The 20506-nt window shown below is 40.2% G+C and overlaps 2 protein-coding genes across 3 annotated transcripts in view; both read right to left on the bottom strand.

The window, feature by feature from the left end:
- Positions 1–322: 322 nt before the first annotated feature.
- Positions 323–1296, bottom strand: LOC111148452. The gene has a single exon (XM_022505003.1). The coding sequence runs from the start codon at positions 1029–1031 to the stop codon at positions 639–641; it is 393 nt and encodes a 130-aa protein (XP_022360711.1). The 5' UTR covers positions 1032–1296; the 3' UTR covers positions 323–638.
- An 11699-nt stretch (positions 1297–12995) lies between these two features.
- Positions 12996–20506, bottom strand: part of LOC111148370 (endoplasmic reticulum aminopeptidase 2) — a 38754-nt gene continuing 31243 nt past the window's right edge. Inside the window, exons 14-19 of one of the 2 annotated variants that reach the window (XM_022504870.1) lie at positions 18942–19098; positions 18291–18475; positions 17528–17689; positions 16870–17010; positions 14708–14789; positions 12996–13779 (exon numbers count right to left, since the gene is read on the bottom strand). In XM_022504870.1, coding sequence (XP_022360578.1) covers positions 13636–13779; positions 14708–14789; positions 16870–17010; positions 17528–17689; positions 18291–18475; positions 18942–19098 — 871 coding nt within the window. In that variant the 3' untranslated portion in view covers positions 12996–13635. The remainder of the gene's footprint in view (positions 13780–14707; positions 14790–16869; positions 17011–17527; positions 17690–18290; positions 18476–18941; positions 19099–20506) is intronic. The other variant, XM_022504871.1, reaches the window with a different exon arrangement.

Raw genomic sequence — 20506 nt, 5'->3', positions numbered from 1 at the left:
AGGCACCCGACGCCCCCAGGCCCTCGGCAGATGGTGGCCCTGACCTTCACGCCAGCCCCCGGTCCCGCGCCGGCCTCTGACCACCCCCGCCCCAGCCTTCAGCTGCCTCCCCCAGTCCGTTTTCACCGCCCCCAAACCCTCGTGGGAAACCCACGGTGGGGGCGGCTGCAGTCCGACTCCGCGTGTCTCGACGGCCAACGTCCCTCTGCACCCCAAAAGAGTCCCAAACCCGACGCCTCTGGCTGCCTACTCACCGTTAGTAAAGGGATCCATTTTCCCCCCGCCGCGGCTCCTTACAGCCTAAGCGCCCAAGCTTCCTACTCCAAGAACTGAAGCGGCCCTGTCGACTGAGCATGCCCAGCGCGGCCGCCGAGGGCTGTCGGGGAGGTGCCGCGAGAGACGGCGCCGCTCCGCCGCTCTGAGGTTCCGCTGCTCCGGGTTTTCGCAACAGCTGCAGCAAGAGCTAGGGAGGCCAAAGGGAAAAACACCACACGGCCCGAGGCCAACTCCTCGGAGAGGAAGGGGAGGAGCGGGTTAGAGGTGGGAGCAGCCTCCTAGGCGGGGCCTGAAAAAGCCACGCCCCTCCAGGAAGACCAGCCGCTCAGGTTCTTCAATACAAGAGGAAAGTGTTCAATCATTCAGCAAAGAAGAAGGTCTACTGCATCCCGGCCCGGCCGGGTCCTAGGCGCCGGGAACCCCATACTGCGCCCCAAAACATCGACCACTGCCCCCTGTAGTGGACATTCCAGAGACAGACAATAAACACGGAAGGCACACAAGACTGAAAGAAATGTCCCGCTGAGCATTAAATTAGGGTGATGTGATGGGAGAGTGAGTGGATAGCTAGTGCGGACAGCTTGGTGAAGAGAGGTTTCGCCGAGAGGTGCCACTGAGGCCGCGATCTGGAGGTACAGCTGCCGCCGGCGGGCGAAGGTCGCTTTCCGGAATTCGAAGCTTCGGTTTCCCTGCGGAGACTTGGCTCGGGATTGCTCACTTCGCCAAGACCAGAGGGAGCAGGTGCTATGGGTCATCCCGGAACCGCTGCCGGCCCACACCAGAGTGGTCCCTACGGGTCTGAGGCCAGGAGACCGAAGGGAGGGCGGGGACTCCCGCTGGGCCCCAGACGCACGGGTTCCAGTCCCGTCGCGGGCAGCCCAGGGTGCGGCCTCTACATGCAAGCGGATCACAAAACCTGGAGCTGGATTCGCCGGGGGTGCGGGCGCCGCAGTACGCGAGCAGAAGGCCTGCTGGAGCTGAGCTTTAAATCAACACCTGCGGCTCCAGTGGGTACAGCCGCATGCGGCCCGCGGACAGGACAGACATTGCTACCCAGTTGAAGCGGAAACTCTAAGTTGCTTCTGCCTCCTCTACTCTCGCCGTTGCCTCCAACCGCGAGCCTGCATTGTTTTCAATGTCAAATCCAGGCATTACCCGGCGAACCTTCGGGATGGAACAACCAGGGCCCCAGGGACCCCGGGTTCGTAGGGGCCCGCTTCCTTATCCCTTATTCGAAGTGTGCGCCGCCGCCACGCTCGCAGTGAAAGCCTCTGCCCTCCCAGCGCGCAGCCACAGCCTCCTTCCCTCCCCCCCCGCCCCCCGCCCCGCCGCAGCCCTGGCCCCTGCGGCGACTTGGCTCTAGCTGTGCCTCACTGCGCCTGCCAACTGTCACACACTCCTCTGAGGCTGTTAAAAGCAGGACGTCGGGTGCAAACAACCCGGCGGCGACCGCAAACAGCCTGGGCAAACAGGGACGGCTGGGGTGTCGTTTGACCCGTACGGAATTAGAAATTAGGTTTTAAAGAAGTGAAATCGGATTGCAATCGTTTATTTTTAAATGTCAACTGTATTAAATCACACTCTTAACATCCCATCTTTAAAACCTCCAATGGATACCCATCAGTTAAAATAAAAGTGAAACTCCTGGTCTAACTCTGGATCCTCCTCTACACGCGCTAAGGATGCTTTGGCCACAGAGGCCTTCTTGCGGTTCCTGGAAGTCCGCAAGTTCCATCCAGCATTGTTAAACCCATTCCTCTAGCATGTTCCTTGCGCAAGAATGATTCCTTCTGCCTGGTACTTTGCCTGCTGGTATCTTCTTGTCCTTTAGGTGTCAGCTCAAATGTCACCTCTGCAGAGAGCCTTTCCCTGACCACACAACGGAAAATAGCCACAAACACAGTCTCCTCTCTAAAGACCCGGCCCTGCTTTTCTTCACAGCACACCTCACTCTCTGAAACAATGCTTCTGTTTGCTGTTTCATCATTATCAATCTCCCTCTCAAGAATGCAAGCTTCATGAAGGCAGAGTTACTACCTTTTTAAGGGCAGTATCCTAACCCAAGGTAAGTATGCAATAAATAATTTATGAATGCATATGGGAATATATGAAATGGTAGTTAGGGTTCTAGTTCATTTGCAATGTTGACTTCTGCCAGAAACAGTAGTGTGTTTGTGATCCTTCCAGAGAAGATGTCTGTATCCTATGATACCTCAAAGTTACTCTCTCCCCACCATGTTAAGCATAGCCAGAGCCCTTAGCACCCTCCCTCCCCCAGGGCACTTCAGAATCCCAAACAGGAAGTGAACCACAGGGTTGGTGCCAACGGTGTTCAGAGGTTATATAGTATATGCAGGGCTGGATTTTGTTAAAAGGACTCCATACCTTATATTGCTCAGATAAGAGACTCATCCTTATACTTTAGGTCAGGTCATGTTCCTTTGGAGTTATTTTTGCAGCCAAAGCGCTTAGTATCAGAGATATTTAAAACAACACAGAGTGTTAAGTCTCCTCACCTCACCTTACCTGTAAACCAGAGTCTATCATGCTTTTAAGTGTGAAACATGTTATCTTGTTTTGTCTTAAATACCTGAATTCTGCAGGCTTGTGGTAAAAATGCTTCACCACTGCAGTAACAAATACAGTTGGGGCATCATGTCTTCCTGAGATTTGAGAAAGAGATAAATAACTTCTTTACCTCTTTGCCAACCTCTTGCCTTCCATCCCTCCCATTCCTACACACACACATTAAGGACATTTGCGGACCTGTGGTTTTGTAATGGAGGTAAAAAAAACTAAGCAACCAAAATGTTTCATAATCCTACCTAATCTCAAAAGAATAATAATAAATTTTGTTTTGCTTTATTCTGGGATTTCCTTGTGGTATTGTTTTTGTTTGTTTGGATACCATTTTACATTTGACTTCATGAAGACTTTCTGAGAAAACACAATTTCATAAATTTGCTGCTGATTCTGTTTCAATCATTAACCTCCTCTTATCCTCCTACAGAGCGGCTTCTTTAGTTTAAGGATCTAATACTTCAAATTATAATGAAGTTACTATTCATTATCAGAGGAGATAGTGTGACATTATCTGCTATACCCATCTACTAGTTTCAAAATCCTTACCATTTAACATTTGAAAACAAAATATTTGGGGGGCTAATTATAGAATAAATAACACAAGAGGAAAAAATGTAAGCTCCCCGAGTAACAAACAGCATTTATTTATAAAGAAGCAGCAAATTTGCTAAACAATGAATATAGAAACTTTCATCAAAATAAAAACTGGGTCTGCCATGGATCAACTCATCCAAGTCTCAATTTAATAGATGAGATGAATTCTGGAAAGGTTAGAGTCACTCACAGTTCGATGGTAGATGCAGACTGGAACTCAGGTGGTCTATGTTCTAAACCAGTGCTCTTGAGTTTATTGCTTCCCTATTCCCACAGGGAATTTAGGGCCAATGACAATAATACACAAGCAATAAAGGGTAAAGAGAATTATAGCTAAATTCAGGCTACTGGAAGACTCTTCCATTAATTATTTAATTGATGTTCCAGTTTAATTTACTGATATTCCATGTGAACTTTTAAGTTTAGCTTTATTAAATATGTTTTCTAATTATTTTGAAATAAACTAAACAATACATTAATTCAGTGTATACCTCAGGAAATGCTATTTATTCAGCACTCTTGAATAAATAGAGGATGCTGCTTGCTTCCAGGACAAAGATGACCACCATGAGGTTTCCAGCTATCCCAGACTTCTACCCAGTCACCCTAAGGATGAGAGGAGTCAATATCTAATTATACCTGTCACCTATTTTCAACACACATGCTGTGCCTCAATTAGTGATGTTTGAAGCTATCACAAATCTAGAAATGCTTAGAGCACTAAGGAAAGCAATATAATTATCCAACAGAGTTTTTGTAGAGCTTAGACATTAGCAAAAACATTCAGCTAAATAAACGGAAAGGTTATTAGGAAGGAACAGTTATATAGTAGTTCAGATGCTTTGGGCTACAAAAACCAAAATGTTGAATCAAATTAGCATAAACATTAAGGAAATTTATCATCTCACATAAATGCAGAGATAAGACAGCCTCTAGTTACAGCTCCCAGCCTTACCAAGAACCCCACTTCTCACTCTGTCTGCTCTGGGAGCAATTTTCCATAAGACTGAGTGTCTCGTGGACAGATAGGGGACTGCATCAGAGAAGGGAGAAGGAACATTTTCTTGGTCTCTTTCTCAAAAATCCCCCATTAGAACCCTTCTTAGGTTTCAATTGCCAAAACTGAATTTTGTACATTTCTAAACCAATCACTGGAAATAAAAACAGGGTTACTATGAGTAATTCTTAAACAAAGCAGAGTTTAGGAATGCTGAGTTTAGGATCACTTCCTTGTTTCATAGGGGGAAATGGGGGGAACTTGGATAAAATCATTTTTATTATTTAAAAGAGAAAAGGGAGAGTCAAGCAACCAAAATGTCAAGTAGGCAACCTAGTCCACTGAAGGTTATAAATGCTGATATATTTTAAAAATAATTTGATAATAATTTCTTTAAACCCTAAGGTACTTGTCACAGGAAAGTAGAGACAGAGCCCAATGCAATGTAACTTTTGATGTAATTGATCAATGAGATTAAGATTCCAAACCAAGAAATGATATATTATTAAACTTCAAATGCTGATCTGGAAGTAACTACTAAAATGGAAAAATAAATTAGGCATTTATATTAGTTTGCAAATGCTGCTACAAAAAAGTATCACAATCTAGGTAGAAGATTTATTGCCTCGGAATGTATTGCCAACAGAAGTTTATTGCCTCATAGTTCTGGAGGCTAGAAGCCCAAGATCAAGGAATCAGCAGGGCCATCTTCCCTTTGAAGGGACCAGGGAAAAGTATGTTCCAGGCCTCTATCCTACCTTCCTTGGCTGGTGGCAGAATAACTCTAGTCTTCAGATGGCATTCTCCCTTTTAATAAGGGAACTAGTCATGTTGGATCAGGGGCCCACTCTTCTCCAGTATGACCTCATCTTAACTAATTACATCTGCAATGGCTTTATTTCCAGTGAAGTCACATTCTGAGGTAATGATGGTTATGACTTCAACATGTGAATTTTGTTTGGGGAGGGATGCACTATTCAACTCATTATAACAGCATCTTTCTAACAGAAATAAAGTTGAAGATAAGTATCAAGAAAGATGTAACTTCAAAGGATAGCAGTAAGAAGTAAAAAGACAACCTACAGAATGGGAGGAAATATCTGCAAGTCATATACCTCACAGGGACTTACATCTAGAATATATAAAGAACTCTTACAACTCAATAATAAAAGACAAATAAATCAATTAAAAATGAACAAAAGATCTGAATAGACATTTCTCCAAAGAAGACATACACATGACCAATAAACCCATGAAAAGATGGTCCATATCATTAGTCATAAAACAAATGCAAATCAAAACCACAATGAGGAGCCACTTCACAGCATGGCAAGGTTCTGGCATAGGAAGGCTAGAATCAAAAAGGCAGACATAATAAATGTTAGTGAAGATCTAGAGAAATTAGAAACTTAATATACTGTGGTGGGAAGATAAAATGATACAGTTGTGTTGGAAAATAGTCTGGGGCAGTTCGTCAAAAAGCTAAACATAGAGTTAACAAGTGATCCAGGATTTCACTCTTAGCTATACAGCCAAAATAATTGAAAATCTATGTCTATACAAAAACTTGTACGTGAATGTTCATAGCAGCATTATTCATAATAGCCAAAAAGTGTAAACAACACAAATGACCATCAAAGAAGCCAGTTACAGGGGCACCTGGGTGGCTCAGTGGGTTAAAGCCTCTGCCTTCGGCTCAGGTCATGATCCCAGGATCCTGGGATTGAGCCCCGCATCGGGCTCCCTGCTCAGCGGGGAGCCTGCTTCCTCCTCTCTCTCTCTGCCTGCCTCTCTGCCTACTTGTGATATCTGTCTGTCAAATAAATAAACAAAATTTAAAAAAAAAAAAAACAGATATAATTATTAAAAAAAGAAAAAGAAAAAGAAGCCAGTTACAAAAGACCATATATTGTATTATTCCATTTGTATGAAAAGTTCAGCCTGGCCAAATGATAGAGAAAGTGGATTAGTGGTTGCTGAAGATGGTAAAGAGGGAGGAATGGGAAGCAACTGCTCATGGGTATGGGGGGCTTCTTGTTGGAGTAATAAAAATGTTCTAAAATGAACCATGTTGATAGATGCACTCTCTAAGTGTCCTAAAAAACCATTGCCTCTGGGACTGGGGCAAGTTGCTTAATCTTCCTCAGCTTCATTTTCTCCTCTGTAAATTGAGTAGATAAGTACCATGCTCGTAGGGTTATTATAAGAATAAGAATAAGATGAATTAACACATCAAATGTGCTTTGAACAGAGACTGGCACAAAATAAGCACTAAGGATGCATTTGCTATTACTATTAGATGTGAACTGTGAAATTTTAATACCATGTATATTGCATGCAAAAAAAAAAACGCTTAGACTTGCAGAGCATAATGTGAGAGCAAACAAATTTATATGACACTGATATATATTACTTATTTATTTATTTGACAGAGAGAGAGAGATCACAAGTAGGCAGAGAGGCAGGCAGAGAGAGAGGGAAGCAGCCTCCACGCCAAGCAGAAAGCCTGATATGGGACTCAATCCCAGGACCCTGAGATCATGACCTGAGCAGAAGGCAGAGGCTTAACCCACTGAGCCTCCCAGGCGCCCCTGAAACTGAGTTCTTGATATTGATATCTAAGCCCTCCATCATTTAATGGGGCCCAGCCAGGCTAGGAAGTGTCAGGGACGGTGGGCCCCGCTTCTAGATATGAAAACCAATCATAGGTCCCCTTCTATAAAAGTTAGAAGATATAAGTGATATTTTTAGAAATTATCTCTAGCTGGCATTTTTGATGGACCTGCTCTTTCGAGGGAGATGTTTACACTCCTGAAGATTCTGATTCAGTTTTCCTTCCCCTTTCTTTCTAGCAGCCTTGCTAACACAGAGCCTAAGATTCCTTCCCATTAAATGTGTCCTTCAGGTTTTTGTTTGTTCTTGAGCATGAAAAGGTACTGTAATATTTATGCCAAAAATTACAGTTGACTGTGATTCTTGGCTGACTCTGGGATGACTCAGATGCTTTTTTCCTCCCTCTGGCTGATAGCTGCCAGCACAGGCTGTCAGTCAGCAACATTTGTGGAGTGCCCATGGTGCGCAGAACACCAAAGAGACTGAAAACAAAACAGGAACATTTTTACTTTTAAGGTGCTTGCAATACATTGGGTCCGTCAGGACAAGTACCCAGGACATATGCATAGTGTACAATGCATGACACAGAAGTATACAAATATACTAGCAGGATCAGCCTGGGGCAAAATTGACAAGTAGGGGGCTCTGAGTTCTGCTAGGTCCCATTTTCCATTTTCCTTCCTCAATTCTAAATGCTGCTTCACACAGTCAACAAATATTTATCAAATGCCACCTGTATATAATACCCTTGAGTAAGTAACAGATACTGCCTTCCAGAGCTTCCTACCAAACCAGTATTTTCTGGAGTGTTGCCCTTGTCCCAGAACCCACCCACCCCAATCCTCTCTCCCAGCTTCAGGTTTCTCTCTCCCCTTAGGGCTCTTTTCTCAGCTAGCTATAAAGAACTAAGTATTCATTTAAACAAAATTTAAAAAGTCTCACTAAAGCATGACTAATGAGTTACAATTGAATCCTTGAACTTTTATTAACCCAAAGGAATGAATCTGTAATGGTGAAATTATAGAAGAAAAGGCAACTGGATAAGAGAAGATGTATTTGGAAAAAAAAAAATAAGTCTATGTGGTTTCCTTTTTTTAGATAGCATTTTTTAGATCTGTACTTGCAAGGGCAACACTGCAATTGTTATTTCTATCTAGGTCCTCCGTGAGCTGAGGAGACAATAATGTGTATATTCCCCTCGGCCTTAAAATCCAAAGAGCTAGGCTGCTCAGAGAAACAGTTACCTGAAACTAGGAGAATAAGATGCTTTTTCTACCAGGTAATGGTTTTTCTAGAATATAGACCATTATTTTTAAAACAGTGCTTTGGAAAAGAATAAAATAAAATAAAAGTAAAATAGTGCTTTGATCAGTAGTGTCATAACTATTGCCTATAGATAAGGCACAAGTTAGAATAAGAAAAAACAAATGCAAACCTTTAAATGCTATACAGCCTCTCTCATTAACCAACAACTTATTCATTGTTGCTTAAGTGACCCTAATTTAGTCCTTGGGGTGAGTTGAATTAACTTGCCCAGTCTGACTCCTGAGGGCTCTGTCTGGTTCACAAGAACTGTGCATAGTTGTTTCAGACCAGAACTTGTCTTTGATCTTTATCAGCTTGAGTCTCTTGACCTGTTTAATCCTTACCAGCTTAAAAAGCTCTTGTTTATCCTTCTAGAATTCCTACTACTAGTCTTTGAGCCTAGATCTGGAGTCATGAACAGAAAGAAAATAAAAGTATATGCTAACAGCCTTGGGCCATGAAGACAATTGTTTCTCTTTCAGAAAAAGTTCTCCAACCACCATCCCAGCCTCTTGCCATATTTGAGTATTCAGAATGTTCAACTTATCCTTTTCCCAACTCAAACTCAGAATAATTAGAAATCAGTTAGAATTTCCAAGCTCAGTTTACTAGAGAACAGTATTTAATGAGGAACATGGTTTTTAAAACCAAGAAATAATGTCTTTTGTATCCCTTAAGTCTTTTCATAGACATTTTACTCTTTACTCTGCCCACCTTAAAATGGGGTTTGTAATCATAACTGTAGCATTGTTTAGATGACTGCAAAGAAATGTCAGGTGGATCAACATGAGAATCCCTTACAGAGACATGAACCTGAAATGATACATTGAAATAAAGAAACATGGCATAATTCAACAGAGGGAGACATGAACTTTGAAGGGTGGGAAATCATATGTGTAAACACCTAGAGGTGAGAATTAATTAATCATGTACTGAGAATAGAAAACTGGTTTCCTGACTTTATCTGGGAACATGATAGAAGATGAAAACTTTTGGAGAAAAGAGAATTAACAAAAGATCTTAAAGTCATGGTTGTAAAGTAAAGCTTGCAGAAGTGATTGAGAGAGAAATTCTTTTCACCCAGTCAATTATGTCTACATTTCTCAGACTTTCTAGCCGTTTCTCCCTATGAATATTGGAAAATTTTCCTGATTTAAATCCTGAACAAATGATCTGTTTATACTGCTAACTTCCTGATACAATGTTAGGCATCCCACAAGTTTATTTATGAAAAATCGATACTGTGCCATCAATACTGCAAACCAATTTCCATCTTAAGGAGTCACTTATGTAAAAGTGTTAGACATTTGTACATTGTTGAAAATAAATTATTATAGCTTCTGGGAATATGCTAGACTAGGTACCTTGAGTGACCTTCTTTCTAAGAATAATTAAAAATGTAGAATTCAAGAATTTTTTAATTGTTTGAATATATTGGTGACCTGGAAAGCTAGTAAGAAATAGTCATGGATCAAAAACTAATTGAAGGCAGGAACCCTGAGGGGTAAGCAGAAGGCTGAAGTCCATGTTCACCTTGAGGGCAAATTTTTTTTTTTTTTTTGCCTTTGAGAGTGGAAAGGACAGATGAGAGAGCCTGAGCTTGCCCAAGTTGGGAAACATAGTAGCAAACAAAATTCAGGTACAGCCTTTCTATGAAAGACTCATCTGAAACTAAACACAGAAAAATTCAGAGTAAAAGGATACAGAAAAATACATCAAGCAAATATCAACCAAAAGTGGGGCACCTGGGTGGCTCAGTGGGTTAAGGCCTCTGCCTTCAGCTCAGGTCATGATCCCAGGGTCCTGGGATGGAGCCCCGCATCTGGCTCTCTGCTCAGCAGGGAGCCTGTTTCCTCTCTCTCTCTCTGCCTGCCTCTCTGCCTACTTGTGACCTCTGTGTCAAATAAATAAATAAAATCTTTATATATATATATGTGTATATATATATATATATATATCTCAACCAAAGGACTAGTGGCATAGCTATGTAAATATCTGAGGAAGCTGTACTTTACTAGGGAAAGTTTACTAGATATAAAAGATTAACATTTGGTACTGACAAACACAGGATACAGGCATAAAAAGGAAGTGAATTAGAGGCGCGTAGGTTGGTCAGTAGATTAGGAATTCGACTCCTGATTTCAGCTCAGGTCACGATCTCAGGGTCATGGGATCAAGCCCCAAGCCAGGCCCTGTACTCAGTGGGGGAGTCTACTTGAGATTCTCCTCCTCCCTTTGTAGCTCCTCCTGCTTGCTCTTGCAAGCACATGCACTCTCTCTCTCTCACTCTCAAATAAATAAATAAATCTTTTTTTTTTTTTTTTTTTAAAGAAAATAAATTAACGCCCCCGTTCAGGAAGATAATCTGGCACTACCTATTAAAATATTTGATTACATAAAACACACATGTGCTTCAACCTAGCTAACCCACTCCTTTCATAATATTTTTCGCCCTTTCTTCTTTATGATTTGGAGACATGACTTTGCTGAATGAGATTAAGTTTTCAGGGAGCAGACAATATAACAGATAAATGATTTAAAGCCTGTAAACGTAAAGGTTGTAAACCCTTATATGCTGAAATGGAAAACATTGACACATGGTTAAATGGAAGAAAGAAGGTCAATAACAAATGTAAGTAAAGGGAAGTTGCAAAGAAAAATGTGGCCATTTTAAGCAGCCTTGTGTTTGACAGACATCAATGTTCAACTGGAAAACTAGCCTCCAGGACTATTTGGAGATCCCCCTTACAGTTAGGATGGAATAAGCCCCCCACCCCACTCCAAACAACAACAACAAAAAAACCCAAAACAAACAAACAAACAAACAAACAAAAAACTCCAGGAACTCCTCTCTGAAAATCAGGACCTCTGATTCTGTGGAACCTGAAATAGACCCAATGACATAGCAAGAAACGAAATGCACAGGGGTATACATGAAGTAGGACAAGAAATTACTATCATGGTATTAAAGTTGGACTCTTGAAGGCTGAATTCCCCATTCTCCCCCACACAAAGCCCCTGACACAGAGCAAGACATTGGTTTTAGACTCCTTTGATCTGGAAGATTTCTCATTCTGGGTGGGCTTCGGAGACCACAGAATTCTCCCAAGTCTCTGTGGGAAGTCAGCAGGCCTGGAGCCCTGTCTGCTCCCTCCATTATCCATTAATGAACTTGTCTATAAGTATTTCACAACTTGTTTGTTCATTTGGGGTAAAAGGAAGTAAAACTAACTTTAGCCAAGTCTTAGTTGGTGCTGGAGGTTTGGCATCTGCCATAAAGATTTTGAAATACTACACTAAGTACAATAGATTTCTTTTTTAAAAATTCCTTACTTGAAAAAAAAAATTCCTTACTTGTTAAACCATTACTGGCACAGTACTCACTGTGTTTATTTTCAACAAATGATAAAACTGCTACTTCTACTACTTCTACTTCTGTACTCAATTCTCAAGAATCTGAGAACTTACAAGTGTATATACATAAAGAAAAGGAAGAGAATCAAAAACTTGGAAATTTATGATAGATAACTTAGTATACAAAGGAAACAACTTTACTTATTTATGGAAATAAATATGATGGCAGAGATCTACCAAAACTCATACACATTTTTCTGCTTAAATTACACATTATCTTGGTGGAAAAAATAACATTCTTCACTCTTTCAGTTTCTTTATTTGAAAGTACGTTTAATTCCAGAGGGATATTACATGTTACACAGATCTTGGTAGGTCCACAACCAAGTCAAATCTAGAGTCAAAGATGCTTCAAAGATTCCAAGAAATGATCTGAAAACAAACTTAGCAAAATGTGTTGGGTCATGTCAATGGTCCATCCAAGCTGTACCCTATCTCTGACGGTGGCACCAGAGAAAGATCTGTAAACCTTCAAGATATCACTCTAAAATGGATAGGTTAGCGCTCTGCCCACCTTACTCGTGCCCCAATATCCCAGCCTCCCTTAATAGCCCAGATAAGTTAATCTGTGTATTGATTCAAATTTTTCTAGAACATGTTTATATCTTCATAGTGATCCATATGTGGGCACATGAATTTATTAAATTTACAACCTGATATCTAAGAGTGGTGGTTTCCTTATTCATTCCAAATACCTTATTAATAAAACAAGTAAGAGAAGCATTTAGAAAAGCATTTCAGATATCCAGTTTCCCTTAAGAATATGAAGAACTGCTAAAACTGAGTTATAAAACATGATCCGTTTAAATATTTACATTAAACCATGAGTTAACAGGAAATATACACAATACAATCTAATTTTGCAATTTTCAAAAGATGTTTTAAAAATGCGATAGTGTACAGTTTAAAGTGGTGAGATATAATTGTTCTCTCCTTTACCTCTATGACTGCAGATTTTACTGCCTGTGGAGATGACCTCAGGAGGCTATCCTTGAGGCTCTTAATGAAAGTGAAGTTCTGGGGATGCCTGGGTGGCTCAGTTGGTTAAGCCACTGCCTTCAGCTCAGGTCATGATTCTGGAGTTCCGGGATAGAGTCCAACATCAGACTCCCAGCTCCTCAGGGAGTCTGCTTCTCCCTCTGACCTTCTCCCCTCTCATGCTCTCTCTCTCTTTCAAATAAATTAAAAAAAAAAAAAACTTTAAAAAAAAAAAAGAAAGAAAAAGAAAGTGAGGCTCAAGCGAAGCAGCCCTCCTGGCTTTGTGGGTAAACCCTGACACCTAGTTTCTAATAATCAGAGATTTGGTGACAAATTCTCTGGTTTCCTGATCCTTATACTTCATAATTGGATTCAAATTTTCCAGGAATGGTAAAAATTAAATAAACTATTCAGGCTGAGATGAAGGAGGAAAAAGGGGAGGAAATGAAAGGATGTGAATGAAAGATTTTTTAAAAAAAGAATTGGCTATGCTTCCTTGAAGGTAAAACTGGCTGGGCAAAGTACAGGATGCTAAGCAAGGCTAGAAAAAACACCAAAAAAGCAAAAAAGTAGCATGCTGTAAGGCAGTGTAGGTAGTGGGCGGTGTGGCTAATCTATCGCAGCTATCTATCTGTATATCTACATCACATCTCCGCATATCTCCAGTATTCAGGAAGTTTACATTTAAGTAAGCTACTGAACTGGACTTCCCCCACCTCAACATCATACATCTGTCAGAGACAACCGCTGAGAGCCGGCAGCTGCGGTGGCTGGTTTCTTGGGGCTTCTTACTGGTTTAGACAAAATACCCAGGACTTTGACATGGGCTTTATTGACTTCAAGCCCACATGTGATGTGCTCTTTCTACTGACCATTTAAGAACTAACCAGTAGCCAAGTCCTCAGAGTGGGAAGATTCCTCTCTAGCCACTTAATATTTTTGGCTATGGCTTCCAAAATCATTTGAAAAATATCCAGATGTAACCCTTGTGCCTTAAGAGATTCAAAGAACAGTTTCACCTGAAAAATAAGCAAGAAAAAAATTACTGACATGGTTCACGAAATACTTGTTCTTGCAAAGGGTTTCAAAAGAGCTTGCAAATTATACATATAACAGAGTAATCCTCTCTCTTGCAAACTTTAAATGGTTATTTTCTTGTCTTTTTTTGGTATAATTAGTATTTCACTTTATCTTCAAACAATGTAAGACAGGAATGATAAATACTCATCTTACAAGTAAGCTCACTATGGGTAAAAATGTTAAATGATCGAGCCAAGTCATATGGTAAGTAGTGGGCCAAGACTTAAGTTCTAGAATTCTGAGTTTCCTTCGAGGGTAAATAATTCAAGATTTATTTTGGAAAGAAGATGGAAAACATTAGAATGCTTTAAAAAAAAAAAAAAAAGTGGAGGGGGCCTGGGTGGCTCAGTGGGTTAAAGCCTCTGCCTTCTGCTGAGGTCACGATCCCAGGGTCCTGGGATCGAGCCCCACATCAGGCTCTCTGCTCTGCAGGGAGCCTGCTTCCTCCTCTCTCTGCCTGCCTCTCTGCCTTCTTGTGATCTCTGTCAAATAAATAAATAAAATCTTCTAAAAAATTAAAAAATTTTTAAAAAGTGGAATTATCAACAACAGTAGTTTTGTTTAAAAAAGACCTTTAAGTACTCTTCCAAGCTTCAATATAGTCACTTCTGAGATCATACACTATGAAGGAAATAATAAGCAAGGACTCATCTCTGAAGTGTAAGTTTCATTTTGAATGTTATGAACACCTGTATTTTAAGAGGGTCTAGTCCTGTCCCTTCCATTTACTGGCTATGTAACTTTGGACAAACTACTCATTTTCTTTTAATAAAATGAGAACTTTATACCAGATTATATCTAAGTTCACTTTCATTTTTACAACTTGAATATTTATTTTTCAGTTGTTAGCAGAAGAGAGTCACAAACCTCTTGCAGCTCATCCTTGGAAGAGAAGTGAGATGTTGGGCCAAAGATGATCATTCTCATAGCAAATGAGCCCAAGTCAAACCTGAAAATGAGAAGAAAACCCACAGATTTAAGTAATAGGAATACTGACCTTATCTTTATATGTTTTTAAAATATAGGACATTAATAACTATATGATAAACTTGTGCAATACAATATATTCTATTAATTACCCTAAGAATTACTCATTCATCCAGTAAAATCCCAAAGCTATGAAATGTATCAAATTTGACCACAAGATAAAAATGAACATAAAGACTATTTAGGAACTGGGGGCGCCTGGGGGGCTCAGTTGGTTGGGCGACTGCCTTCAGCTTGGGTCATGATCCCGGAGTCCCAGGATCGAGTCCCACATCGTGTTCCCAGATCCATGGGGAGTCTGCTTCTCCCTCTGACCTTCTCCCCTCCCATGCTCTCTCACTCTCACGCTCTCTCTCTCTCAAGAAAATAAAATCTTAACAAATATATTTTAAAAGACTTTTTAGGAACTGTGACGATCTTATTCAGTAGTGTTTGTGTTTAAATTTATGTTTATGCTTAAAGTAGCATTCTCTTTTTTTTTTTTATTATGCACTCTATTGGTAAAGATTTTTTGCTGAAGAACTTCCCAATATACGTATTTTTATTTATGTATTACATACATGTTACTATGTTATAGGTTCAACAGAAAGTGTAATAGTATAAGAACTTACATATGTAGTGAGATGTTCTCCTTGCACTCTCATGTACTATCTCGCACACTTCCCCATCCCATTTTGGGGATCCACTGCTTTTTATACACTGTATTTTGTGGGGGCCAATGTTATTCAGTTAAACTCTTCATTTCCAGCCCCAGAATTCATCCTTCACCCCAGTGTTGTCTATAGAGAATTTATAGCATAAGTCAAAGGGATTTGTGCTAAAGAGCAGAGCACAGATACATCCCAGAAATGATTCCAAGTCTAGACTGTGTACATGGTCAGGCATGAGGGTCATTTCCAGTGACAAAGGAAATCTATGGCATTGCAGAAAAAGTCTGATCATATCAGGGGAGGGAACTGATAGTCAAGCCAATGACCCAACCAATGATTCCAGTGATCTTTAAGGAAATACACACACACACACACACACACACACACACACACACACACACATTTTATATATACATAAGTAATATATATATATATATATATATATATATACACATATATATAATAAAAATATACATTTTTTAAAGCAGTTTTTGTTTGGTCCCATGTGAATGTCAAACTCCTTAAAAGCCTGGGAGGGGGTGAAAACGTTCTTTTTGCTTACACAAGATTGTGGGGACTCTGAGTCCTTCATGGCTAACAAATGAGAAGGAAGAGAAACCAGGGGTGACTGAAATCAAAGATACTAACTGACACTAAAATAAACAGAGCAGACTACACAGGTCTCAGATTCTGGATATTTTCCATATAGTTCATAAGTGACATTTTGGTTTTGGATAAGGAATAGCTGAGCACCTTAGCAGGGGTTTGTTGTGAGAGAAAGCACTCCCATCCTACACCTTCCACTGAAGCCTAATCATTATTGGTTCTTTCTGAGGGATATTTTAGGGCCAAGAGCATGCTGGAGTGAACTCTGGTCCTCCCAGGGGTTGAAACCCTAGAAAAGACACAGAACTGATGAAGTTTTAAAGAGGGGGTATCTCCCAAAACACTTCTGATCAGATTTCTTTCATCTCCTCTAAGCTCTCCACTGAGCCGCTTCCACAGGGGAACTGAGGGTGGGGATTAGCGTTCATCAAAATTCCTGAAACTCTCCATGAACAAAGCAGGCAGAATGTGTTTGATGCACTATATATGGATTCCTTGGATTATTCTGGGCTGGTGAGGAAGCTAGGAGGACCATGGTGGCCCAGGAGTTCTTCTTTGCCTGGGATGAGTGAGAGAAATCTCTTTCCCACTCACTTCTCACTCCTCTCCTCACATCTGGACAGAGTAATTCAGGCTATTAAATTTTCAAACGAATAGAGTTCATTAAACTATTTGGGTAGAAATAAGATCATTTATGTGCTTTGGGGAATGCATTATTGTACTTGGTTTCAGGTAACTGAGCCATCTAGGTAGAAGAACACACATTGGATGTAAATGAATACCAACTTTTTTAGGAGATGGGTCCAATTTTCTCTTAAAAAATTCCAGGCTAATTGCTGCCCCTTTGGATTTCTGGCGATCACATAAAGAAGAGTGGACAATTCCTGTGTCTTGATGACTTCTCCTTCCATTCCTAGTTCAATTAATCTGAAGAAATAAAGACCATTTGACTTCTCATGGCACGTGTCATATAATGGAAATTAACTCAGGTTATCAATATATTAAGAGTAGAAGAGAAAGAGGCATGATAAAATTATAATTTACCAAAAACAGTAATAAATTCCTTACTAATATTTTTAATGTTCCAGCTAAATTTTCATTTTTTTCTGACAGTAATTTTATTCACTTATTATTTCAAAGAACTTAATTAGCATCTTGTACAACATCTTATACACAAGAATGCATTCTTGTGTTCACTTTTCTCCAAGGTTTTGAAAGTAAAATGTAGTTATTTGTCCAATATTGGTCACCTGATTAATAACTAGGAATATCTGTTTTGATCATTTGCATTTTGTCCATATGTATTTTTCAGAAGTAAATTCAAAGCAAATCAAATTTTGATTCAATTCTTTTATGACTTTAAAGTTGGTGGTCAATATTTTAGTGATTTCATTGGATTTTTATCAGTTTACTTTTAACAAGTTGGTTTAATTAATGCACTTACTTCTTTAACTTTTCCTGATGTTGGCTGGTTGACAATGCATACAGAATTTTCTTTTTTTCAGCACCTGACATGGACAGTCCATATTGCTCCAAAAGGTAATTCCAACCTATTGTTGTGTGAGCACCCACAGAATACACGACCTCTAAAACATCCGATGGAATGCTGTAGTATGAGGAACAAAGTGAAGGAAAAAGTCCTATGAAACAGCGTAATCCCTGTGATCGCTGGGCATCTTCCTGATTGTAATAAACACCAGAATCCATTTTGCCACCACATACACACTTTTGATGCCCCAAGTCATCGGTTTCCCATCAAATATGAAATCTGGGGTCAAATTTCGGGTCTGTGGTATTGGGTGATGAAGAAATAGACTTTTTTAAAAGGTAACCTCTCTTAAAAAAAAAAAAACACCAACTTTTAACAAATGATCGCTGCTGTTTGTATCTTTAAGACACACTTTCGGAGCTTGGGCAACCCCCCCCCCCCCCCACTTCTACCTTCTGGCAATCTTTCTGTTACCATGCCAATGGTATTAGCCCTCCCACTAAAGGGACCTAAATCTCACTTCCCACAAAATCTATTGAGCACTTACTATATGCTAGCATGAAACAAGGGTTTGTAATTCCCAGCATGGCTTTCCCCTACCATCCCCCCTGCCCCATACCATCTTCACTGAAAGGTTTCAGATCTAACGTCTTGCTTGATCAAAGGCTTTTGCATCAAAGTGAAAGGAACAAAGAACAGGACAGATGTCTAGGTTTACTTTAATTTTCCACTGGATTCCATCCACTGAGAGAAGAGTTCAGTTGCCTTCTGGATGCAAGGAGCATGGTTCAGGTAACAGGCCAGTTTTAGGATGGTCGATCGAAGCATCCTGTCCCAGACAGAGCCCTTGTCACTCCAGCTTTGCCTGTCAATCACTGGCTTAAAATACCGGAGAATGTAATGCTGCGGAAAGAACAGGATGATTTACAGAGAGGCTAAATTTAGTACTTAACACAGCTCTTAACCACCAAAAAGGATCAACTCTAAACTGCCTGCATGAGTCTTGCCCAAACACAGAACTATTTGGCTTTGTATTTTCTCCTCGTTTTCTGGGCCCCACCTACCATATTTAAACAGTTTTTGCATTAAAAATAGGGTTTAATTTCCTATCTGAGGGGAGAGTATCAATTGACAAAAGATAAAATCACATTTAGGAGGAATATTTTGCTCATGGTCCTGATAGGATCTTCTTAGGTTAGTGATGACAAGAAATGAGGGATTTCCAACCACTCAGTGCGGTTGACTGTGCCATCAGCCAGTTCCCTCAGCTTCTTAAAGATTTATCCCCAGAAGTTCACACAAACAGACCAAGTCTCGCCCATCCTCCAGACACTCTCTACTTAGTGAATTTCCTGGAAGTGATACAAACCTTGAGGTTTTCTGTGACATCTGAAACATTCCTTCTCTCCATCATGTGGTAAAACAGCTCTAAGTATTCCAGACCTTTGAGAAGTGCAGGAATGCTTGCTTCATGTTGGAGATAGCGAGTCAGGTCAAGGGCTTTGTCTAGGGTCAACCTTCCTGCACTGAAGGATGAAACAAGTTGTTAGGTGTGTGTACATAACTTAGAGTTCTTACTATTCTTTTTAAGATTTTATTTATTTATTTGACAGACAGAGATCACAAGTAGGCAGAGAGGCAGGCAGAGAGAGAGAAGGAAGCAGGCTGCCCGAGAAGCAGAGAGCCTGATCTGGGGCTCCATCCCAGGACCCTGAGATCATGACCTGAGCCGAAGGCAAAGGCTTTAACTGACTGAGCCACCCAGGCACCCCCAGTTCTTACTATTCTTAATATTAACACAAATATAATCTAGTGAGCAATGGGAGGAGCAGTTCAGCCAGACCATTGGGTTTAAGTCCTAGATCTGCCACTGACTAGTTCTATGATCTTGGGCAAATTACCTAACCTTTCCCAGCCTCAGTTATATCCCTTATACATGAAGGTAACAGTAGTATCTTGTGCTGTTGTAAGGATTAAGACACTTCATTCACACAGAGTGCTTAGAGTCATTCCTCACACACAGTAAGAGATTTATAAAGGAAATATTAGCTAATATTAATATTTAGGACCAAATAATAGCAAGGTTTTCACATGTTGGGTCATTCTCTAATGGTTTCACTTGTGGATTTGAATTGTTCCTCCAAGTGGATTTGGAACTTTGAGGACAGGGCCTCTGTCTTTCCTTTTTTTAATGTCCCTTCTAGAGCCTAACAGAGAAGTAGTGTTTATTCTGAGTAGGCCAAAAAAGGTACTTCCACCTTTTTTTAGAATCTAATTAGATTCCAAAGTTATATGGCTTCTCTGTATTTTCTTTTAATGAAAAGAACAAACAACAAAACTATTATTCTGAATACCAAACATTAGGGCCTCTTCTGCAGAGGAAATAAACCATTATATTGTCATTTTGCAAAGTGGTTCTCACATGTGTTTCTGACAGAACTTGTGTCTGCACATGGTCTGTAAACTATTACTGCCAGCATTCAACTCCCAGATTAAGCATAATAGTCTGATATGGAAACAGATTCAAGAACAAAAGACGTTTCTGTTGAATTTTCATTAGCATAATGCTCTACCTCCTTTGGGTTTTTAAATGTTCAATTTTTATCTAAAAAGAGGAAACCGAAACTAGCAAGAAGTGAAATTAAGAAGAACCAACTCTTGTGACTTTTCTTAAACACAATTATATACTGCTTTCAAACAGACTTATGGAAAAGTTTCCACAGTTTTTGTCTGAAGACGGAGGGCTGAACCATATGCACTATGATTCTATGGTTTGCTGTATTTTTTAGTGTATTTATCTACGAAACGTCACGATTCCTTCCCTCGTGTGTTACTGTCATGCTGTACAGTGTAGCTGATACCCTAGAGGATCAGCAACAGGAAAAACTAGGTAAAATATTCCAGGGTCGCAATTTAAAAAAGGGTGTTGAACAC

This window comes from Enhydra lutris, unplaced genomic scaffold (genome assembly GCF_002288905.1).
Source record: "Enhydra lutris kenyoni isolate GAN:26980312 unplaced genomic scaffold, ASM228890v2 scaffoldscaffold19, whole genome shotgun sequence".
NCBI lineage: Eukaryota > Metazoa > Chordata > Mammalia > Carnivora > Mustelidae > Enhydra > Enhydra lutris.
The sequence above is the reverse complement of the archived record's forward strand: the minus strand, read 5'-3'. Positions and strand labels throughout refer to the sequence as shown.

Excerpts from the sequence above, each read along its gene's own strand:
- LOC111148452 (XM_022505003.1), bottom strand. The coding sequence starts at position 1,031 with ATGACCCATAGCACCTGCTCCCTCTGGTCTTGGCGAAGTGAGCAATCC.